The following is a 25,462-nucleotide window of genomic DNA, read 5'->3' as shown; positions in this document are numbered from 1 at the left end:
TGCATAAGACCAAACCAGCATCACTGGGAATACACACTTCAGAAGACTCTAAATGCATTTCTTATATTCCTCGGGTTATAAAAATGACAGCTTTTTTCTGTATTTCACTGTCTTTTGCATATGTATTTAAGTACCAGATGCTAAAATCAGTAAGCAAAGAGCTGAGGCATTTGAACCCCCGGGAAACTTACTGGTTTTGGGTTCCTGCAACACACCTTGAAAGTCATGTAGTGCAAGGATTATTATTGCGCTCTGATTACAAGCCATTACATTAGAAATCTGAGAGATGGACTCTCATTTTTTCTTTTGTGCAAATTTTGCAAATCACCATAGAACATGATAAAATATATGCAGAAATCTCACATGCTCCTATGATTAATCAAAATGCAGGAGCTCTGCAGTACCTAGTTGGAAGTGTGATGAAACTACTTACTGCCAAATCAAAGCTATCCCCTGAAAGGTATTAGCAGGCCGTGCTTGGTCGAAATGAAGATCTTGGACCTCAAAAGCCAGGAGTTTTTCTCTGACATTAGCACAGCCAAAACTATTGCCTCTTCTTTTTCTTTTTTATTCTTTTGTTTTTTTTTTAGTAACTGACTTAACTTTGCCTAAAGAGTTTAAAATTCAGACAGTGCCTTAGCACAAAAAGAGCTGACTAAAAGTATGTTAGAAACAATGGATGATCTCACCCCTCTAGTGTAAGCTAAAAATCCCTTAAGCATTAGAAAGTGGTAAGTAGCAAGATACAAGCTGATTAACAACAATATGGTATTTCTTACATAAGAAAAATCTCAAATGAAAGGGACTGCAATTATATGACAAGTTCTCCAGTCTTTCTTTCCATTAAAAATGCTGTTGCTTACAATCTGCAGCGAATAAGAATAATTAAAGATAGTGAATTTCATTCACAAAACAGGATGCATCTTTTTTTTACTCTGGCAGCGCCAGTTTAAATATGAGTGATGATAGTCTTTTATTAGTAAGCATGCGAATTGGGATCAGTTTAATATTTTGAAGAATTCAGATGAGAATTAAATTTGATTGCTAATTTTATGCTGTTGAACTCAGTCCTTAACATGCAATGCTGAATGCACATATTTACCCTAAATACTTAATTTGGTTATCTCATTTCTCAGGTTCTTTTGCATGACTGCCCCATGCTTCTCATCATGCCTCAAAGCCAAACCTGAGGAGAGAAACACTTACCAAGAAAGTGAGGAGAAGCCTCGTCTTCTTGGATAAACACATGTCGAGCACCAGGAGGGATATCAAACATCTTAAGGTACCCTTTGGCATGTGTAGTAGTCAATGGAGAAAGCAGAGGAGGAAAGAAAAAGTAATAGCCATGGTTAGGAGCGCTCTACATCATCTAGCTTCTACTTGCAGAAGAGGGCATCCATCAACTGAGAAGCAGTGCCAGAGAGAAACTGATCAAATAGTTTTGTAACATGTTTGGCAGGACTTCCTTGTGCTTTTCCTCTTTCAGGGAGAAAAGAGAAACCAGTTACAAATCTATTTGTCGCTTGATTAGCTACACTGCTATAGGCCATAATGATTAACAATTCAGGCAAAAATATGTTTCCTATGTTTCTGAGCATACAAAGGAGAAAAACAAGTCTTCCTGATTTTTTTTTTCCAGATCACCCATCAGCCAGACTGTTAGATTTGAATTTACTTACTGTACTGTTACACGTTTATGTCTTAAGTGCGTCTATTTACTTCTGAGACATCAACAACTCTGGAGAAAGTTGGATTTAGTACAGAGCGTATTGTTGCTACACTTAAGGAAGGTCTTGTCTACGTGGAAGTTAATTATTGACAACTGTGAAATGTAAAATGAATCAATTCAAGTATTACTGCTGAGGTGAAAGGGCTGAACTCAACTCTCTATAGCTAAGAGTAAAAAACAGTTCCCAAAGACAAGAATTCCTATTTTAAATTTTAATTATTTATCAGTCCAAACCACAAGTAATTAGTGTGATGTAAGCACATACTATTGTAATTTAGGAAGACTAAAATCTGTCTTCAGAACCTGAAATTTAAGAAATTTAAGGTTTTAAAGAAGAGCTACACAGGTACCAAAGTGAATGTATAATTAATTGGATGTAAGGACGTGAAACTCTGAGTTCATAGCATTTTCATATTCCTCTATTTTCCCTATAACACCTGCATATTTAATTATGATAAATCTTCTTGGATCCATTTTTAAAGAGCTGAATAAGTTTTTCCTCTGATTTATACTCCACAATGCAATTTCCTGCTACCAAAGCAGTGTAGACGTGACAAGACTTGTAGTATTTGTGCATTGCAAACAGAAGATTTAGCATTTAAGTAACTGTTTCATCTGGGGGATTCTAGGACTAACCAATAAATGTGGTTTGCCATGCGTCTGACATAGTACAGCTGCTTGGATAATCAAAGCGAAGAAAATGAACTATGAGTGTGTAAAATCGTGGTCTTGGCTCATGAGTGAATGCAAAAGCAGCATTTGCTGACTTTTTTATTGACCATCATTTGAGCATATGAAACACAAAACTTTTGCCTGATTTTGTGTTATCTATCAACGTCTAGATGAAGATGAGAACTATAGCAAGAACTCTCGAGTTGCCATGGATGCCGCTCTTTCTGCAAGCACTTGAAACTTACCCAGAGTATTTTTAGACTCCTTTGTTTCAGAAAGGGAAATATTGCGAGCTCCTTTGGGCAATGTAAATGCTCCTCTTGTCTTCCCTTAAATAGAACGTCTGTAATTAGTGTTATGGGAGCCAAGTCCTGTTATTTCATTGACTACATTGTCAGCCAGATGGTCTTAACAAATATGAAGTAGAACTTACGTTCTGTGTTCAAAGGCATTTAAAGCAGTATTAGACACATCTAGCAAATTTTAATAGTCAATGAAAATTAGACCAGTGAGAATTCAGGTAGGTGATTTTAAGTTGGATACTTGCAGATTTCATTTTCCAGAAACTTGAATTCTTTTTGGCACCTCTTGCTTAAATGTTTTCCTGTTGGAAGAGGTCAATTAGTCCTTTTAATGACTAGATTGCCAAAGTTACCATAAAACAATAAACATTTCACAAACACTTTCATCACTTTCATTAACATTTCGAAGTGGCTGATTAACAGCAGTCTTTCCTGAACCATATCCTAGCACTGTCTGTCACTTTGAATTGTAGTGCTTTCCAGGCACTGAGAACATAGTGAAAACATCCAGTCACACACTATCACCCCATAAGACAGTGCAGTATTACTCAGGGCCCCCAGGCAAAAATGCTGAGACAAAACATGGTGAGGTCAATAGCATATTTTGCCCTCTGCTGGCCTCTCATTTGCCCTGTTATCTCCCAGGCAGTAAGCCAAACCACAGGCGTAGGTACACTGACTGCAAGCTGTGAGCTGCAAACCACTGCTATAGAAAATAGAAACCGGACTCATTAGAGGAAGTTCTCCCTGGACTGGATCCAAAGTTGTGACACGAATATTCCCCTGCCCCTCAAAGTACAATCATTTTTCTTAGTGAAAAAGATTAGAAACACACTTAGAAGGCTGAGCACTTATTTCTGATGATTACAGGAGGTGTTTGGTCTGTTTTTTTTTGTTTGTTTGTTTTTGTTTTTGTTTTTTTTTTTTTCAGAAAAGCATAGTAACTCCCTGCTCAAGAAATACACAGGTCTGTACATGAGGCTCAAGTTACAGTCTTAAGTTTGAGTAATTCTTATATTATTCTGTGTCTAATCCATCAGCCCCGTCATCCCTTTCAGAAAGGTTTTCTACTGGCTTTGATAATTACAATCAGTAACCTTCTCCTGTTGGTTTGTAATAATTAATAAGCATTTTCTGCAGAATATTTTATATATTTTATTTCCATTCACACATTAACTTGTCTTTGTCCAAGTTTAGTTTGGTTGCTCACTTACTGTCCAAAATTAGTTACCGATGCTGCAGCAAAGCTTTCTTCATGGCAGCAATTACCAGCCTCTGAACTGTTAAAGAAGATATTCACACTATCTGTCTCCCTAAGCCTTTCTCCACTCTGTCTTAGAGCACTTAGTTCTATCAAACAGGTATTACTGAAATAGCTCCCAGTCATACATACTCATATCCCTGAGTAGCTTCCCCAGACTGAAATAAAAGCAATAACAGGAAAGCCCTGAAATGCAAAATATTCTCAGCGAAATATACAAGATAATGCTGCCCTGACTTAACAAATAACTGACTAAATATCAAGTTCTGAGGAAGTCCAAGGAGATCTTAAATTATTATTGATGAGATGTGCTGCAACGTACTCCAGTCTAGTCTGAGCATTTTAACCAGCACATTCTTAGTTCAGAGCTGACAGAATGCTTTCATATGTTTCACTGGATGTCAGTTATGCAACTTGAAAGATGAGAAAAATGAGGGTTTCTTCCAAAATATTTTTATATTTGGTTCAGAATTAAGTTGAATTTATTTTTCATTTGTTTATTTGACTAAAAGTCTGTAATTTGTGACAAGACTAATTTGATACGAGGATCTACATGTTCGTATGCAAACAAGTTCAGACTTCCACTTAAAAGTTGAGTTTAGGTTTGAGAAGAAAAACTTGTGAAAAGCTTCAAAGAGGAAAAAAAGTATTTCCTCTAGTCGTCCTACATATAAAGGTATGTTAAACTTAGCATCAAGTAAAGTACCTCAATTTCTTCTGAATTTCACTGTTAAGAAGAATAGTTCATTTTTGTTTGGCAGAACTCGGTGTATCCCCACTTAACACAAACATTGTCTGTTTGGGCTTCAGCATTTACAAAGAACTAAACATGTTCTGCCTGGTGAGTGTTTCTGGATACGCCAGACTAATCAAACTTTCTTCTAATCAGTCCTTCAAAAGACAGAAACATTCCAATGTTTTAAAAGATCTAATTTCTTCATCAAAGACTAAACTATTTTCACACTTAAATCTTTTATTTTGCTACCTTGATGTAGGTTGAATTTCTGACCAGTCTGCAAAAGCAGTAAGCATGACAGAAATACCAGAGAAAACAGAAACTACATTTATAGGCAGGAAAATGCTATTCCTACCAAGCTTTTTGGGAGTGCGGGTAAAGGTTCCTTTCACAGTTCGGCAATGAGAGTTATCTCCGCCACAGACACCACACTTATCTTCAGCTTTATTGGAGCCAATTTCCTTGTCACAACCCACCTTCTGCAGAAAGAAGAGCAAAAAGAGACATGGCTTTATTGTAGGCTGTAAGGTTTAGTTATAGAGGGAGCAATCTCAAAATCAATGCGTTCAGGAAATCGCCACCCAACACTGATCTATTTTATTTAAACACAAATTACTTGAAAGCCTGGTGCCACGTGATGGTTCCTAGGTGAAGAACAAGAATTGATTCTCATGTTATATCCACTCTATGTCAAGACTAGGAAAGATGGAAAAAAAAATTCTTTTCAGACAGGAAACTAAGTGTAAATGAGGCAAATGAAACCATTAGTTGAAGAAAAGTGGAGTATTTCCATGGAACAGATCCGTGCCATTGCTCTAATTTAATTTAAATTTCAAGTAATAATGAGGAATGTGATGCTGCAAATATTTAATTTTAAAACATCTGCAAAGTCTATCTCTGCACTATTTACAGAGTTCTGATTGCTGCTAAACAGTTGTTCAGTAACAGCACAGTTCAAATTCAGTGATGGTCTTGGGAAGGTGCCACTCACCACACATTCTCCACGAACACAAATGCTGTAGGGATCTTTATAGGAACAGCGAGTCCCATCATGTGCCAGCTGTTTCATATAAGCAACGTCTCCTGTTTCTTTGGATTGGCAGTAAAGGTGGCATCTCTTATTAGCTGCATAGCAGAGAAACAGAAGTAACTGCGTAAGTTAACGGCAACCCAGATGAGCTTCAGAAAAAAATCCCACTAAAGGCAGACAGAGAATAAGACAGAAAGGACCTTAAACAGACAAATGTGGGGAAAAACAAACAAACAGCAAGTTGCTTTTCTCTGAATTATGGGCCTGTCACTTTGAGATATTCTCAAAGAAATCAGTTTCCTTCCAAAGAGGCTCCTAGAATTGTGTTCTCCAATACTCTGCAAGTAGCTTTCACTTTGATCTTATTGGGAACAGGGCTGAATTTAGGAAATGATATCACATGAAGAGAACAGAGGGTATGGATCTTTAACTTTCTTTAGCCTTTTTGGAAAATACCAGCTGAATGTGTACTTCCTGGTCACTATCTGAATCTGACTCCCTAGACAAGCATATAAAGGGTTTCTCCAGGGATACCTGAGGAAAAAATGCCAGCAGCTCAAAGCAGCTCTGAAACACCTTTCAGTAAGCTAAGAAACTTTGTGCTTGAGCTGTCCTCATTACTCAGGGTAGTTAACTGGGTTCAATTACAGTTAGGAGTGAAGAATCAGGCTCTGGCAGGTGGACCCATACAAGAGTGGGAAAATACTACAAAAGGACTTCTCCAGTAGTGCCATTAGAAAAAAATACTACTTCTGGTGCAAGTTACAGACAAACAGCTGTATGGAAGAGAGGGCAGGAAGAGTCTTTCAGAACCTGAGCACAGCTTTCTACACTTGGCCCCAACAGTCAGGGGCATTAAATGCAATGAGCACCCACCAACTATTCCAGCAGCAGCTGAGAGCTGCAAGCCTCAGCTTTCACACTGTGTTCTCACTAGAAAGAGGATGAAAGTTAGGGGAAGCTAGCTGGGCTAGGGTTGGAGAAAGTACAGAAATTTCAGAAATTTCTTTTTGGGCCATTCTTTTTTCCTGCTTTTTAGTCTCAGCTACGCTCGCTCATACCCCAGTTATTTATAGTCTCTGCATGGTGACTGGAACGAGACTGCCACAAGCTCTGCGAGATTTGAGGAGTGACTTGTAATAAACACAAATAACAGAACTTACAGTCGGGGTGTTCGTATGGCAGCCAGTGGTGTTTGCTGTTCTGATACTCAAAGTGGGAATTGCGTTGCTGACATTGCTGTGCTCTGAAATCCTCAAAGTGCTTTGGACACTCTTCTGTACTGCAGAGTTGAAACTCAAAATTGACACCAGCACAATCTTCACCTCCATTAATCGGCCTGTGAGGAGAAAACATTCAAGAGATTCTAAAACCCTCTGAACATTACTTCTTTTTTTTTTTCCTTCAATCTTAAAGTGAAATTCACACTCAATTGTAAGTAACAATTTAAAAAAAAAGGGGTGTGAACTGACAGAAATGGAAACAGAGCAGTTACACTGCACAGATACGCACTTGCAATGTAACCTCCACGCTTGCCCAAACATCCCAAAGGTATGTGCTGAAATGCAGTAGCAATGCATGTGCACATATATGCTGCCAATTGTTGATTTACAGTTAGGGATCATCTAATAGTTTATCCCGCAGCTTGCTGAGCTTGCGCACTATGTTCTCTTCATTCTTACACATCAGCTAAATCCTTCGTGGGATGGTTTTCCACAGGCTTTCCTCTGGAAATTCTTGAATTCTTCAAGAATGATCCTGGCTCCCTGCAAAAAGCCATGTTTCAAGGGGCTTGAACAGAACGTGAATTTTGGCAGACTCCATCCCAAAACGTAAATGCCATTTCAGCCAACACCTACAATGATTACCAGTCACTGGAACTACCACCAAGGCAGAAGACCTACATTGGATTGTTGCACTGGCGTGTTCGGAAGCGAACTCCAGTTCCACAGGTTCGTGAACAGGATCCAAATTTTGTCCAGGGTCCCCAGTTGCCATCCTGCTTCAGCTGGTTAGCATTCTTCCACATGCAGTGACCTTTGTAGCACCACTGAGAGAAATCGGGCAAGGAAAACAGAAACCAAACCAAATGTATAATCACAGTAAAGTTAAAAGTCCACAGAGGTGAGCTCATGGGGCTAAGAAGGGACGTCTCAGAAAACAGACTGCAAACAGAGACTTTCCTGGGGACAAAGTGGGTGAGGGTCTCTGTACTCTGGGCCCAGCAGTGCCTGATCCCCTTCCTCAATGAGCAGCACTGCTATACCTGAGCCTGTATCCTTTCACCGGCAGATGCACAAAACATGTTATACTCTTTCCACTTGATTTAAATAATACTTTGCTTTATTTGAGTCTTAATTGCTACCATCTTTTTAAAGGAATTTTCATGTTCTCACTATTGTATCACAGGATGAAGTTCTTGATGAGGATTAGTAGTTTTTTTATTTTACTTTTTTTCCTCGTACTGGCCAAATAAAACACTCATGCAAATAAGCTGGAACAGAGGGCTAGTCACTGGGCAGGGTATTTTTTTGCTGCTGGCTAGGGCATATCCAGATAGTATAAGTGGCTCTCTTTTACATGGAATTTGTTAAACAAACATTTGCTTGAGTATAATTGTATAATTAAAAATGAATTAGCAGCAGGACATTCACTAATGGGGATATTAAAAGGCAAAAATAAAAGCTAATCCTAAGTCTACACAAACATTTAGCCACAGGATGTCTGGACCACAAGCACTAAGAAGAGTTTGGGATTACATACTCCTGTCCTACAGTGACAGCATCATCTGCTGCCAGGGATTCTTAATGACGCTTTATGGGCACTTTGCAGATGGGAGAAGAATCAAAAAAACAAAACAAAAAAAACCCTGTAACTAAAATGCCACAGAAGAGGATGGGAGTGGACTACACCTGAACTAAGGGCTCAGTGTCTTCAACATCCAAAATTTAGTCCGTATTACAACCAACTTCGAACAGTTCACAGAACACCACAGTGGGATAGCACAGCTCCTGCTTTTCCCTTCCTCTGGCTCCACCCAGGTGATGCTGGACAATTTCCTATTTTCCTATTTTCCCTTTGACCCAAATGAATGCAGTTGATTTCGTTTCTTTTAACACAAACAGCAAAAACACAGTACTCACTTTCCCAGGGGCACATTCTGTCCCATCGAGTGGAGGCCCTTTCTTAGTCTTACAGAAGTACGGGTTATCTGGATGGCTGCACCACAACTGCTTGCATGGGTCAAACGTTCGGAACTGAAATGGAGGACATTTATGAGATGAAACTCAAAATTAGGTTACTGATACTTTTTGCATAAGGGTTCATTCTACCCAGTCAATTAATCTACCACAGCTATCAGTAAGTGAAGTATCTTCAGAAGGGGAAGGGTAGTGCTTGTTCCCTGCATCCCCTGGTCCTGAACTGGTAAGAAGAGGGAAGGAGGAGGCCCCAGAAGTGGGAGGAAGATGATTTTTTTCCCTTCTTTCTCGGGATCACAGGCTTTGTGCCACAACTCTGTCTTGTCGACTGTGATGCTGTCCACCTGACCATTAAACCAAATGACTCAGATGACTGGGTTTCACCCATAAATCTCTCTCCTCCTTGTATATCTGTTTAAACTACTGCATTAACTGCTCTTCAACTGTGAGAAAATGCATATTTTGCAGCTATTAAATAAGGCCAAACACCAACTTGCTGAATGAATGTTTGTCTTCACAATGACTGCCCTGGACATACCGCTGTGCACATTTTATAGCCAACACCAAAATCAAAGCGGCACTGTTCATCCATGGAATAATTGATGCCTGGCAGCTCAGGAAGCTTGGGCCAATCGTGTTCAAAAGGGTCATCGAGAAGACAGTCGTAGGAGCTGTGGAAAGATGCACAGAAAAAAATAGCAAGAAAATAATAATCACTTTTTTGATCAGTAAGATCCAAGTATTTTTTCTTAGATGTCAATATTGGCAATATTCCTTTACTCTAACGTGTTTTCTGCCCTGTTTATATATGGGTATTATTCTCTGAAGTGCAGACAGTCCCTTCTGTAAGAATATTGCCTAGCACAAGGTGACTGGGCACTGGATGGGAAGATCCGACAGCAAAATCCCCACATTTGCTAGTGACTGTGGAGCAGCATCTTCTGCTGTTCCCTGCCCTAACAGTACATACAGAATTTGCGCTTTACTTTCCTGTCACCAGAGGGAGAAAACAAACACTTCCAGTTCTCAGTGCCAAAGTCCCTCAGTATACTCAGTTTCTCAGTATGCTTCAAACTACCGCACGAGTCCTAATACAACGGCTAACACAAAGCCTGCTGGAGTCTAAGGGAGCCTTTCCACCGACTTCATGGGGCTTTGAAGCAGGACAGTAGTCTGAGAACAGGCCCTGAAATCTACGGTGTACTGCTGTTGCAGTGAGTCACAGGGAAGCCTACTGGAAGGCCTTTGAATGCTGAATCCCTGTCTGGAAGCAGAGAGCAGCCCCCACCAGAGGATCCCATTCCCCAGAATCTCGGAAGCCCCCGTACCACTGTGTTTATAAAAAGGGACTTCACAGACAGAGGTCCCATTTATGACAGTTGTGTCTGCTCCTGGTGGGCCTCTCTTCTTTGCCATCTAATGGAGGGCCGCCCACTGGCCCCACATCCCAGGGAACTGCATAGACTTCCGTTTCCTTTAGTAAAACAACTACCGATGAGTGCTGACAGGTCCTTACTGTATGTATCTTTTGAGTTCTTGGCCGCTGCATCTGGACCAGTGGTAACGATGAAAGGCAGCCTGCACCAAGGGAGCCATAACGCTCCCCATTGCTGTCTCATCCCCACATCTGTTCCCTTGACCATCGTGCTCCATTCCTAGCCTGAAACAAAGAATGGGTATAAGAGCCCCAGTAGTTTCTGCTTTGCAAATGGTAAAACAGCTGTAAAGAAAATGGTTTCTCATGCACACGTAATCATTCAAAATGAAATTGTTCTCTGCGTTCTAAAGATAGCACCTGCATTTCAAACAGATCTTCTTTGATGCCAAACTATAAGGACTCGCTGAATACTCTTCCATTTATACTTCATTTTATTTGTTAATACCAGAAATGAACTACCTAGATGATGATTTCTGCTTCCATTTCAGATAAAGGAAAACAACAGTTCTGCTATCAGTGATCAGTTCATTCAGACATTGAATTGTTCGTGTTAGTATACTTACTTATCTAAAGCACCTATTTATACTTAGAATTAACGTAGTTATGTTGCACATCCAAAGAGCTAATTAGGTTAACACATTAAATTTTGAAGTGTGCATCTGGTGCAGCTTAACATGGAAATGACTTGGTCATCTCAAATTCATCTAAGTTCCTCCTATATTATTTCAACGCTGACAGAAGAAGAAACAAATGAGTGAACTGAACAAGTAGCCTGCACTAATTAAGGAAGACAAAAAAGCAGATCCTCAGTGCTTGACATTAATTCACCCAGCAGCTAACAGAGATCTTTGCTTGATCAGTTATTCCCATTTTATCATTCTTTACAAAGTGCCAAATTAACACATCAGTACAGACCTTTTAAAATTAAACCACTTCAAATAAAAAGAAGATGGAGCACCATTTTGCTGGTAATCTAATTTTATAAGTTAGACTTACACGTGACCAGTTTTCATGAGCAACAACAAAAGCTGATGAAAAGCCATCCTCATGGTTGAGAGTACAGCTTCGAACCGGGTGACACATGCCAGTAACAGGAGCATATCCTATTGAGAGAACCATGTCTGATTCTTTTACCCATTATATTTATTTTAAACTAGACACCTCAATAAGTTTATTACCTGAGAAGAACCTAGAATTCTTTTCTTTGTTTGTCAATTTTTCTTCTGTCTTTGCAATTACTGTCTGCAATTATTGTCTCTGCAATTACTGACAAGCTAGGTTTGGTTCTGCAGATTATCTGGATTACTTCACGTACTCATACTCTTATCACCAAAAATGTACAAGATTCCTGTTCAATTAAACGGAAGAGCAATAGGCTGGTTTTTTTGTTTGTTTGGTTGGTTGGTTTTTTGTTTGTTTGTATGTGTTCATAGTAGTACCTTCATCTGCATCTGCATTCTGCTTGGTGCATATTGCATACCTTTTCCTCAGTAAAAGATGAAATCTTTCTGAAGACAGGGAATTCTGCCTGACATCTCATCCTAACCAGTTTCACTCCAGGCACGCTAGTCCAGATTTAAGGGCAGACTCAGTGCCCTTGCCTCATCCTGAAAGGTGAAGCAACTGAACACAAACATTTAAGACATCTCCAGCTGGACAGCCAGAACACAGTACATTTTTCAAAAAACTATGTGGAGAAGCAGAAATGTACGTCAACCAGTAAGGGTTCACCAGCATAAAACTGAAAAGCCTTCTTGCTAAAGGGCATTTCTGACTGAAAACATGTCGCTCTTACCATGTGCTAAGCAAAGACTTGTAAACTTTGGACATTTGACCTGAATGTACTACTGGTACCATATTAAATCATATATATTACGCTGCTTCTCCATGACTGGATAATGAATTGTGGCCTTTTCTTCTGAGACAAGTTGCAGGATTTGAGTCAAAGGCACAGAAGATAGGCACAGCAAGCACTAAAGGGGACTGTAGTAGCTGGCAGAAGGAATGGAACCAAAGAACCATTTGCAGCACTGGAGCTGGGCATGTGGCTGAGGCACCAGGAGGAGCTGCAGGATTTTATTATGACAATCTCTGTGGACTGACACAGAGAACATGAGAGAGGAAGCAGCACTGCTAGTAGGCTTGTGGAAACTGAGGCATTAAAGACAGAGGGCCTGTTTGACTGTCTAATACTACGTTTATTGCGGTGGAGGCCATTACACTTAGCTGGACAGCTTTGTTTCAGAAATTGCTCAATTTTGTAGTCCTCTTTTCCACCTGCAAGCAAAGTAAGAAGCACACAAAACCACAATGTCTCAGTTAAGAGGAACCCTTGGTCATACCACAGACCACAGCACAAGTGATGAAATTGCTTGTTTGGTCTGGATAAATCATTATGAGGTGCATATTCTGCAGTGTAACTACATAAGAAACAAGGAAATAAAAAAGGGACCGGTTTGCAGAGCTGCACAGAGCAGCAACATTTCAGAAGCCTCACCCTGACTCCTATTTTTCTGCACTGACATAAATCACACTGAATTTCTTTCCCATTATCATTAGTTCCTTGAATCATAAGGAGTAGTGCAGTATCAAACTAGCTGGTACACTGTTGTAACAAAATAAAAGCAAAGTTGAATGCAAAGTATATTGAGAGTTCCTAATATGCCTGACATTCACTCACAAAACCACAAATTGTTTGATGAAAGTGAACAGCTATTTACTTACATCTGTAAGGTAAGAAAACATCATCTGCTGCAGTTAGATATAAACAGCAAGGTCTATCATGGCAAGGACTACTTGCTTTTGAAAAAAGTAGGTAAAATGAAATAGAGGAAATAATTCTCTCCAGAACACAGTAATGAGTACATTCTTGGGCTGTCTATGTGGGCCTTTCCTAAAGTTAGGATAGGAAACTGAAAGTTATTGTGAGCGTACATGCTTTCCTGAACAGGACCAAGTTTCAATATATATTTTTAAAATGGAACACTTAAGTACTTGCTGAGCCAATGCCAATATTCCTTATTGTCTCAGGATCATATAACAATGCAATTTTCTTTTTTTTCTCCTTTTTTTTTTTGGACAGGCACTAGACAAAAAAAACAAAACAAGCAAACAAAAAAAAGCTCCAGGTTAGCAGCCTTACCTTGCATACCAGCAGGCCCAAAATCTTGCCTTGTCAAAAAGATGGCATGATCGTGGTGCTCTGAATGATTGGGGTCTGACTTCTGCTGCTGATACGCCCAGCGACAAACATTTTCCAGGCTTCTCGAGGGATTACCCCTTTCAATCAAGCTAATGGACTGAAAAAGAAACACATTAGACCTGGGAGCTCCTAAAGGTAGGAAATTCAGACAAGTTTTGATTTTCTTGGAACACCAAACAGGTTCCTATTTCTCTTTCCCTATTTCCCTATCACTCTAAGCAATGGTAGTCCTCTTTCCTATGAGGAAAGAAAACGAGTACAGCTGGACATTGATCTATAACACAGGACTGATATTCCTTCTTGGCCTCATTGTCTTTGATCCCCAGGCAGAGCCAAAGGGGTGTGCATATGTAATAGTGCGTCTTTAGGATATTTTTTTTGAAGACAGTATAATGAGTATTTACATCATCTACAAACTAATGGCCTTTCTGTGTATAGCCTGTAATGTGCAGGAGAAAAACACAACATGATGTTAGGATTGAATAAGGACATTTTTATTTCCTTTGTGGGACTTGCTTACATTCTTGACTGCCAGAAGACAACATGACTCGTTTGAGTTAAATGAGAGCACAGTGACAACATACAGCCTGTATGTAGGAAGTGAATAATATAAACACAGAGGACAATGCCTCACAACTGGTGCAAAACCCTGTAGCGCCAGTAAATCTGTACTGATTAACACAGATTAACCATCTGGTTCTGTGAGATTTTTGCTACAGAGCATGCTTACAAGCTCAGTAGTTGAAAAGGAAGTGACCGAATTTAATTACAAGACCAACATCATAGTGGTCTTTTGCCTTGCCCAAATTCAATGTCTGAGTTAAGTGGAAGGGATATGCAGCAGTAGCACTAAACAGCACTAGCACTTTCCTCTCATCCTGAACAACTTAACAAGCATGTTTGAAAACTCTCTGAATGTATTTTACCAGCAAAATCAACGTCCCTTGTACAAGTACTGTCCAGGGCAAAAAGCAGGGGAGTGTGCTATGACCCATTAAAAGGAGTGTACACAACAATGAGAAAAGGAGATGGTTTCCCTAGCAGCCTGCTTGCAGGTGGGGCACCAGCAAGTTGTGTTGGTCAGTCAAGATGATTGCTTCTACTAAACTGATTTCACTACCTGAGGTAATTCTTCCTGAGGGCAGAATTCAGGCTGCAAGCCCAAGCAGGCTGAGCTCTGCCAGTAGTGGGGGCTGCAGTGGGTCGAGGTGCTCCCCACCTCCTCTCAGCCCATCCCTCAATAGCATCATCAGGGGTACGTCATCAGGACAGATCCAGTCACTGCGACCTTGCATTTAAACACAGATACTTGGTGACATTACGAAAAGAATACACTGGAAAAGGAGCTTTCCACCTGACTGAATCTAATACGACAAATATTTGGTTGCTGCAGTCTTTCAGCTTCTAAGTGATAAATCAGCTGCAAAGTGACTCTGCAACCGGTTGTGCACCTGCGTCACAGAAGGGACACTGATAAACAATCTCAGGTATGAGGGCACAAGCACATTTAGAATGTGTCAAACAGGGAAGGCAGTTCTCTGGAACTAGTGGTTCAGTAGACCTCTGTCTCTGCACCCATTCACGTAGTTCCCATGGACTATGGTTACAAAGAAGGTAAATGTGAAGAACTGGGTCAGAGGCTTGCTTACCTTTGCATACCCCAACATGATCATTCGGACCAATACAACATTTATATGAACACCCAGGGATTCATCATGGTAATTTCATTCACCTGAGAAATAAAAGGAAAACTTGAAAAAAAATCACCAATGATAGGGAATCTTCCAAGGCCATGTATCTGTCATTTCAAGTGCTTATATTACTACAGTCTTCTCAGAGAAGGATTCAAGACTCAAATCATTTCCATGCAGTGAGAAATGTAGGCTACCCTTCCCGTCATCATATACCCTTCACTGAGAACTTTCTGAAGCATGTTTCAAGACTCCACTCAAATAAAATGGCCTTTGGAGCAGGGCCAATAGAAGAGTTGTTTGGGAAAAGAGAGACCTCAAACCCTGCAAATACTTATCTGAACACTCGATTTCACTTGTTTGATAAACATGAGGGAAATGAAGCTATTCCTGAAAGCAAGGTTAACGCAGTGTGTTCATATTCACTGTGGGATTTAAAAGGAGATGAGTTTGTTTTAACAACAGATAAAGCCATCACCATCCAGCCTGCATGGTCACCACCTCTGCTATGCCATCTGGCCACTGTAACTCTGGATGAACTCCCAATCCTGTTTCTATTGCTTTGTCAACCGTTTGTCTCACTTCAATCAGTTTAAACACATGGGATGAGTATTTTAGTGGGGAGAATGAGAGCATATTTTTCATTTTGTAAAAGATTCTGCTACCATTAGCTCTCACTCAAGGAAATATGCCATTAACTTGAGCATAGGTTTGTCCTCAGAAAATACCTGAGGATTTGGCTTTGAGCCATTTTTGCATTCTGAAGCGTCTAGAATATTCAGGCAATGACACAATCAATGAGGCTCCATTTCTGCATACATGTAGGCATGTGTTCAGCTTTAAAGATCTGAATAATACTCCTGATTCTAAATCAATCTTAAAATTAATGGGAAAAGTGTTTCCAAATCCCAGAAATGCTTTGGAAGTTCTCATCTGAAAGTTTTACAGTCAACAGCGTTGCCAGAGACAAAAACCCTGTAGTATACCTCACAGAGTAATGATATCTCCAAATACGCTTGATTTCTGCAAGTCAACACATTCCATTTAAAAAGTTCACCAACTGCATGAAAGCATGTAACATTTATGGGACCTGGAAAGACTTAGTACAATAAAAACAACTGCTAGCCTGAGAAAACACCCATACATAAGACAACCTCATGAGACATCAAAACTCATCCTCAAGGGCTGCAGAAAACACACAGGAAAGAGCAAAATTAAAAGCTCACAAGGTGCCCTCACAAAAGAGTCCGTGGCGTTGCACCAAACTAGGTTTGCAGAGGTCTACAGCAAGATCTGTACACATAATTTAAAGACAGAATTTTGATTTCAATGTTTTCAGTCTGGTTTCCAAATAAAATAAAGATTAGATAGTAATTTCCTGTTAGTTCTAGTGTCCCAATAAATTTTGGCCCTTTTTACCACTTTCCAGTAACAGTTGCAAATAAAGATCTCAAAGAAGTCAAATATGTAGAAGTTTCCGAAAATAAGCAGCTGATTGGAAATGACAATGCTATTCCTGCTCCTATGGAAGCAAAGACTGCATATCCTTTATCACACACACATGTGGAAGCCCAGACATTGCACAAGCACAGGAGCTTCTGAACTCTCCTAGCATGAGAGAAGCTTATATCCCGTTAGAGAGCACAGCCATATGAAAGAAATCCAGAGGAAACATGGCAGTTCCACTGCTCCCTGAACAGATGAAATTTTTCACTGCATTGTTTTGAAGACTTTCTTTAAGAAGCAACTAATACTCATGCCCTATTTTTTAAATATAAATTAGTACAAATGTGACCACATAATTTTAAAAAGAGTATTTGTAGAAATTATGTTTTTTTTTTAAAAAAAGAAACAGAATTGTGCAGATGGGCCAGAAATTGTTCTTCTTGAGGACCTTCTTTGTGCCTGGGAAGGTGAGAAATGTCCTTCCACCAGAGTATAAATTAGGGGACTAAAACATCTGCAGTTCATCACTGAAGTTACTTATTTCCATCAAAACAAAATAAATATTATATGATGGGTAATTGGTGGAAAATAAATACCACTGTTCAGAGTAAGGATGGTATATTTGAGCAGTATTTAGAGGTTATTTTTTTTAGTCATGCTAAACAGAACTTTTCCCTTCCCCTCAGGGAAAAAGGTCATTCTGAGTTGTCCAGACTGTGGGACCTGGCACAATGACTTCAGTCCATGGTTTTAAAAAATGCAATCCCTTTTAGGACCAACCAAGAACAGACTGTCAGCAGGATAGTTTTACAAGAAATGAGCACATAAGTTAGACTGCCTGGCTTGTGAAGCAATTATGCCGAAGTTCAATTATTCATCTCATATTTTCTCCTCAGTAATGCAATACTGTTGCTCCCACCAAAGTTTATGTCAGAAAAACGTTTACAATTTCCCTTGTGCCAAGAAGCAACAAGCTCCCCAGGAGTGACTTTCATAGAGACAGAAAGGGTCCTGGAATTGACCTGAAGATTCAAGTTTTCTTCAAGATTTCTCCACAACACCTTTTGTTTTACACCTCTCTCTGTGGACTGCTTCAGAAGGGTCCACCACAGGATTCTCCTGAGGAAGGAGAAAGTTCATATATACTCTTGTGACCTAGATACAGGAAATTTTGGAAACCTGTAACCTCGCTAGAAGGTCACAAATCAAAATAAGCGCTGAAAAACTGTCAGTGTAGACTGCAGCGCTTTCAGACTGCTGTAATTGCATCTACACTGTGGTTATACTGGCAAAACAAATTGCATTCCAAGATACTGGTACTGGCACAAAATGCATATATAAATCACGCCCCAGGAAACTTGATTTGTCTGATGTGAACTTGGGAAACACATCACAGATGTCCAACTGGCCATGCAGCCTCTGGTGTAGTATTTATGAGAAAAAAGTAGTTAGACTGAATTCAACAGTAATACACACACGAAGAAGTAAATCAGCGCTCTCACTGGGACAGCAGTGACAGCTGGGAGACTCCACATACAAAGTGGGTTAGTATCTGTTTACTGAGCGGGTAAATAATTATTCAAACAGGCAAAATAAATGCACCTGGCAATGAACCCTACAGCTGCAGCAGAGAGCACTGGAAAAGGAAGATAACCACAAACCAAGAGACTTAAGGGTTTCTGTGGAAACTCACCTATGTTTACACAGTACCAATGTCATGGGTGACCCCACATTCCCAAACTGATGTACTCATAAAACAGCAAAGGTGAAATTAAAGACACACCCTAGCCAGACTGTGCTCCCTAAAAGAAATGTGGCTGGATTCTTACTTGACACAGAAATTGCTGTCTCTTGACCTACAGCCAACCAACATCCCCAGGTTACATTGGGTGATTCCTCTGAGTACCTCCTGCAGCACAAGCTCATTCATGGTAGCTGGCCTTTCAAATCTGGGACAGACAGAAAACTGCAGCTGCACAGCAGCTTTTGTGCAGGTACCTGTGTGACATGATTTAGGTGTTCCTGCTCCAGCAGGGGTATTGGACTAGATGATCTTTCAAGGTCCCTTCCCATCCCTAATATTCTGAGATTCTGTGATACCATGCGATTCCTTTTCAGGGTTGCCCATGGACTGACCTCCATGGTGTGCAGGTGGGGGCTGCAGGCTAATACACAGCAATCTGCTGGTATTTTCCTGCCTCTGCTCACTCACAGCAAGCTTTTCTCTGCTTACAACAAATCTTTCATGTGACTGTCCTTGGGTTTTGGAGACCGTAAAGCCTCAGTGACTCTTTCTGCCTTGATTAAACTACTGACATTTCTGTGTCTGACTTGTGCAGAGGAAAGTGCAGTTTTTTAATTAGCATTCTACACTGAAGGAGAGTCGAGTATTTCAGAATGTAATGATCAATACCATCATCTGCTGTACTGTTTGCATCACTGGAAAGAAAATGGCTTGAAAATAAAGTCCTTATTGGTCTACAGACCATCCACAGGTACAAACCACTAGATGAAAAGGCAAGGAATGAGCTGAGCTCTTTTGGTACACTTCTGCATGCCATTATACTTTACCAAAGTCTGAGGGTAGAATTAGATTAAAACTAACAAACTAATACATAGGAGAAGTGAGTATGTGATGGTTGCATCCTATAGAAATAGCTCTCTAACTAGTAACCTTGACAGACACTGAGGTAAGTTAGAACCCTGCTGAAACTGTGTGTTAACACTCACGGTTCTAGGACTAGAAGGTGTGGGACTTTGAAAGAGGCTGTCTTAGCCTCTTTAGTCCTTTGATGAAAGGAGAGGGCCTGAGACATTCTTGAAGCCACCCAATTTAGCTCCACAGTGTGTAACCCAGCAGCTGGATGTCAAGCAAGACAAGGACTCTCAAACTCCTAAGAAAAAGTCAGTATCTACAAAACAGGCTATTTGCCCATAAAGAACATCCTTCAGTGCTCACCGTGATGTGGAAATGTGAGCAAATAAAGCAGAGAGATTCTTCTGAACTGTGCCATTCTAGCACAACTGTTTTCCACAGAAAGCCAGACTGGGAGATGACAGTTCAAAGGTTTCAAATGAGAGAACAGAAGCTGCCTCCTCCCCATTCTCCTCTTCCAACTCAACACCCAACCCACAGCCTGGTCAAGTCGGCAGTGAGACTCCTGCTGTGAGATTTTTGTAGGTGTCCAGGCTCTGCAAACACTCAGACGTGTAGGTCTGCAATACAGATAAGCCTCCTAGAACGTCACTCAGCAGAGGCAAAAGAATGGGCAGGAACAGTGATCAACTTGGGCTTTTCTGGCAACCTTTCCCTTAAGATTATTTTCCCAGCCTTTATTTTGCATGACGCTTTTCTTCTCATTTCTTGTTTTCCCTGTGTGCTGTTTAAGTCTCATAACAAAGTTGTTAAAATCTTGACAGAAATGACTAGATTGTCATTACATCTAAAAAAGGTAACAGTCTTTACTGTAATTGACCTACAGCTCCTCATGGATGAAGTGTTTCAGCTTGCAACTGCTCCGTATGACACATACTCCCAGTAGATGGAGCCATTGATGTATAAGAAAAGCACTTCAGTTCAGTTTATCAGTTCTGCTGTTTACAAAGCTAAATGATTTAAGAGTAAAAAGCCAATATTCTGAAATCCTCCTTAATGAAGTTTTACCATGGAGAGGAAAAACAATAGAATAGATTATTTTCTGGAGTTCATCTCCTGCCAACAATGCACTGCTTTGATACATGCAAAGAACAAACATAAAGACAACGCTTTACAATACCTCGTATCTATTAATTCCTCCACAATAGCGGTCAACAACTAGAATTAATAACTAGAATTAATTAGTTGGCCAACAACTAGAATTAAAGACACAGAGGAGATGACAACTTCAAAATACAACACTCAATGATTGCTTACTTCAAGATTCCTTTCCCAGTAAAAGAAAGAGAAGACAATTGCTCAAAAACATGTTTGTGTTGATGTTCTATGAGATACGTGGTAAAAAACACAATTCCCTGCAAAGTACTGTATCAAGGATATTTTGTTACTCACAGGAGTCATAACTTTTCATCTCAAACTTTCTGGATTCAAGTATTAACTTACTTCCACGTTTGCCAAAACTGCATTAACTCCTGTTTCACATTCTTCAGCAATATAAATTATCTGTGCAGTTTAGCGTAGTCACAAGTGACTGCTCAGGGAAAATCTGGAATTAGCATTTCTGAAATGCTGTGAGTAAGAACAGTCCAGCAGATCTGCACAGAAAAATGCTGCAGATTACCTGCTACTTGATGCATGCTGTACTCAGTTGCCAGCATTAGCTCTTGTTTCCACATTGAACTGCAAAGAAAAGAATGAGCCCTGATCTGACTTTTCTCCTTTATCTGAGATAATAACATCCAGGCAAGTGATCATGTTGGAAACCAGAAAAAGTCAGAAGAGATCTCTCAATTAATGTGTTTGGGCCCTACTATGCACTTCTAGCCAGTCTGAATGAGAAAGACACTAAAATTCATGGTTATCCTATTTCTATTCTAAAAAATCTAAGTGAGATGAAGTGGATAGATCAAAAGCTGCAGGTATAGGGTGTGCATGGAGAACTATGGCAGAAGACATACCTGGCACTGTCGTCCTGCTGAAGTTAATCATAAAGCTCCTATCAACTTCAGAAGTGAGCACTAAGCAGTCCTGACACTCACCTCCTTGAAATAGTATTTGCACCAGAATTGAAATTAAATGTGGACATTTTTTCTGTGCTCAATTAACAGTGTTAATGGGCAACAATCTAGAATTATTATTTAGGAAGGAGGTGGTACCACAAACCTGCAGTGCTCGGTGGGTAGTGATTGCCAAAAGCAGAAATCTGTCAAGCAGCTTGCAATTTGAGAATGAATGATGCATAGACGTATCACTCTACTAGCTAATTTTGGTTTATTCTCAAGAAGAAAAAAATGGAAAGATGTAAATATTGACAAGTTCAAACCTGCGTAGAACCCCCGAGTATAACCTGGTGTCTCTGTGCTATCTTTCTGGTCTAAATACTTTAATCCAGGGAAACTTTGTCTTAAGTAACCACCAAGGGAATAACAAAGGTCACTTTGCTAATACAGGAGACCTTGAATTTCAGATCTAACAAAACCAATGCTAAAACCCTCCAGCTTACAAAGACAGGGCCTGGCTCCTGAGGGACCCACTGAGTCAAGGGAGGCTGCCTGGCTCTGGGGCATGACCCGGGTGGGGGAACAAACGGAGGGAGAGAGGAAGGAGGGCAAGGGGACAGTCTCAGTCCTGCAGTACCCCATTTCCCACTCCTCTGCCCATCTTCACTCTATTTGCTTTCCCCCTGTACTTCTGCAGGTTCTCCAAGGGATGCTCGACCGGGGATTAGGAATGGTACCAGCGCTATGGCAGGGTTTGGGAAACGGAGCCTAGAACCCCTCACATGCTCCCGGTAAAGGTAAGATCAAGAAAATAAATGTCAGTTGTGTGACCTCAAGGAATTCAGTTGAAACTGCTCAGTACTGGCCAGGCCACAGAGCTAAAAAAAAACAACTCCAGGGCAATGACATTCTCTCAAGTGGGTGATTTAGCCATCACCCCTTCTGGAAAGCAAGCTGTAAGTGACTTCAACAGTTTATGCTGTGAGGTAATGGTACAGCTTCACCTATGAGCTAGAGACCACACTAGATTTTTTTGTTTTGGAGTAGATGAGCCCACTGGGGCTTCTGACTTCCAGTTCTGTCTCTTAACACCTGTTTTAGATGCATCTCTGATGCTGGCTTTTCCTCCCTGTTTCTAAAGCCAGGAGTACACATAAATATTGAATACAGGGAATCATTTCAGGCATTTCTTTAGCTGAAACTGAACCTCTGGCTCTGGAGCTCCCAGTGACATCTCAAGATCATGCAGTGCTTGGTTCCCAGCAAGCCACCTCTGGCACAGAGAGCAGTGTAGCTGTGTCAGCATGGCACTGCGCCCAGGATAACCAGTCGTGGCACAGGGTTGAATGAATGCAATTAATACTGCGTTTTTGCACTTGAGCTAAATAGTGTTGCCTTTGCTGCCTATGCATATTATTTTGAAGCTAATCTGGAGCTATCTTGCACATACTGCATTACACATGGCAAAACAGCCCTTAATTTCCCTGCTTGGGAAGGCAAGTTAGACTCAGCAAGTTGCCATCAGCCTTGCAAAATCCCCATGAATGCTAGTAACATCACAATTGTCTTCCTCCTCCCATTTCTAGGAATAGTAAAAGATACAAGTTCAGATATGCAAAGTTCAGATCTTGCAACTTAACACTGCTAGATCCAAACCTAAACAATCTGAACCCAAAAGTCGGGTTCATTTATGTCATGCAAATTCAGCTGTGCTGAATTGTATCTGTTGATGTCAGCAGTGCAGCACTGGACTGCAGCAGCTGCAGTCCTAGTGGCTGATGATCTTCTAGGAACAAGCAAAGGCTTGCTCATGTGCTTTCTAATTCCCTCAAGCCTAAAAAAGAAGCTTCTGCTAGCAACAAAGATACACAGTTACTAGACATGCATTCACAGCCACCAAAGCCTTGCTGTCAATTTCCTTCTGTCTCAGCGGTAATCCACAGAGCAGTCCAGGTTCAGTGGCTTGTTTCTCCTCAAAGATCTTAACACTCAGCTTCCTAACACACCCGAGTCAAAAGCCTTCTGTGTGCATGTCAGAGGAAGGCAGGAAGTTATGATTGAATGCCTTGGGCTCCAAAACTGAAAGCACAGACATTACTCAACAGACCCTTTTCATCAAATCAAGATTCTACAGCATCCATTTGCTTATTGTTAGAGAGCAACTCCTTACGCATGCTGAAATACCACTAAAACATTTAAGCTCCCAATTAGAGAAACAGTAGGAAAGGCGTCAGTCTGAACAAAGCGCCAGGTTGTAAACTTAGCAGACTGAATTCTGTTTTTCTGTTACAATGTGTGTGTTATGTCTGGAGTTTCTTATTCTAGATTTATAGCAGAGTATAATTCTATACAGAGTTGTTACAATTCTACACAGAGTTTCACTGGAAAAGATATCAGTTGGTTTAAATTCTTACCAAGGAGATTTTTTTTTCCTGTCAAATTCTATGGATTAGATTTTTAAATTGCTGGTACTCATTTTGGGAGCTCAAAAGCTGGGGCAGATTTTCAAAGGTGCTCTTGGAAAACTGAGACAGGACTGTGACAGGTGCCTGGTGCTGAGAACTTTTTTTTAAATGCACCTGGCTCTAAACATCTAAAAGGTAAATGGGGTCTTATGGCAATAACAGCATAACTATAGGTACACTCCGATCCTGGCCCTATACTTCCTCCACAGTATTTGAGAGATTTCGTCTGCACCTAAGCAGCATAGTTTTTCACACATGTAGGATTTGTGTTGTTGGCAGCACAGTTCATTATGAAGAGTGAGCTTATTTAGATGACTGAGGAGCTTATAAAGGGAGCCAAGAGACATTCTCTAGATACTGCAGCTCATTTTCAGTCTGAAACACAAGAGGTAACATTTTCAGCCTCAGCTTTCCATGCTTGAATAGCAGCAATATGACGCAACCATTGCACAGTGCACTAAATGGGAGCTGTAAAGGTGCTTGGGGCAGGACATATTACAATACAAGACACGTGAATCAAAGCTTGGACCAAAGGGAAAGGACATGGGAGAGAAGTAACACCTTGACCATTCTAAGTGCAGTGTTCTCATTATTTCTGTGTTGTATGTTTTACATGAGGTCTACTGCGAAGGTGGTGTCCCTGAGAAGTCTAGCATATAGTGCTGAGTCTTCCCACTTGCTTTCTAATCACTTCACATTGTCACTGATCTCACCTCTTCCATGAACTTGTTGAAAGTAGATTTTCCCCTGGCCTGATTAGTGCAATGGGGTTGAGCATGTTATCCCGGCAATCACCAGTCATCCCTTACATAATTCAGGCTTAAAAGAACTAAGTGAGAGGGTGAACCTCAGTTACTCTTTTTATGTGCAAGAACCAAAGAGAAGCTTCAGTGCCTGCCACGGCAGTCAAATGGTATTAAGTTTCGAGCAATTAAATAAATTATTAGCAGAAAATGTGTAAGAAAAATTTATCAGCACAAGCATATGAACTAACCATAAAACAAGGACTGAAGGCCAAATTCACGTTGGCTGTCCCTCCTGAAGTGGAATGATGTGTACTAAGGAGAGGTGAGATTGTTTTTTTTTGATACGGGAGAGTAGGCGTTTCTGATGCTTTGCACTAGTGAAAGGATTTAATTCTCTTACTCAGGAATGATGGTGGCTGGTGTGACAACACAGAGTAAAGAGGATCTGTATGCCTTAAGAAATCATTTTGAAATGACTTCCAGAAATAAAACGGTGAGTGAAAAAAACCCACGTTGATTAATTTCTACATTGATCAAATCGTCATTAATTGTAAACCTGTTTTCCTAAACCTGTCTTTATCTTTTCTTCTTTCCTGGAAAACCTTATGACCCCCATAGCTTCTAAGATGGATCCATACAGGTTTGACATTGACATGCATTAAGGAAAGGCCACATGTTGCAAGGGATTACACATCTCCCTTTACATTCATTTCATATATACATTTTTTAGATTTCCTAAGATGGAAAAAACAGAAAACATGAAAGCTTGAGCAATTCTAGTGTTCAGTGCTGGTATACTACGGGACTTCTAATGTACAATGTGAACTGTGCTCTTCTGTACTGTGCATTTCCATAGAATCTGATAGTATCTGCCACTGATTTTACGGC

General features: G+C 40.4%; 1 protein-coding gene across 1 annotated transcript in view; it reads right to left on the bottom strand.

The window, feature by feature from the left end:
• Positions 1-25,462, bottom strand: part of ADAMTS3 (ADAM metallopeptidase with thrombospondin type 1 motif 3) — a 124,249-nt gene that overhangs the window by 11,441 nt on the left and 87,346 nt on the right. The window contains 12 exon segments of the mRNA XM_040555664.1: positions 1,207-1,287; positions 5,056-5,179; positions 5,692-5,825; positions 6,894-7,069; positions 7,635-7,780; positions 8,874-8,987; positions 9,469-9,601; positions 10,447-10,590; positions 11,365-11,375; positions 11,377-11,471; positions 13,511-13,667; positions 15,220-15,302. Coding sequence (XP_040411598.1) covers positions 1,207-1,287; positions 5,056-5,179; positions 5,692-5,825; positions 6,894-7,069; positions 7,635-7,780; positions 8,874-8,987; positions 9,469-9,601; positions 10,447-10,590; positions 11,365-11,375; positions 11,377-11,471; positions 13,511-13,667; positions 15,220-15,302 — 1,398 coding nt within the window.

The sequence above is a fragment of the Cygnus olor genome, chromosome 4 (assembly GCF_009769625.2).
Source record: "Cygnus olor isolate bCygOlo1 chromosome 4, bCygOlo1.pri.v2, whole genome shotgun sequence".
NCBI lineage: Eukaryota > Metazoa > Chordata > Aves > Anseriformes > Anatidae > Cygnus > Cygnus olor.
This window is presented reverse-complemented; position numbering and strand designations above follow the sequence as displayed.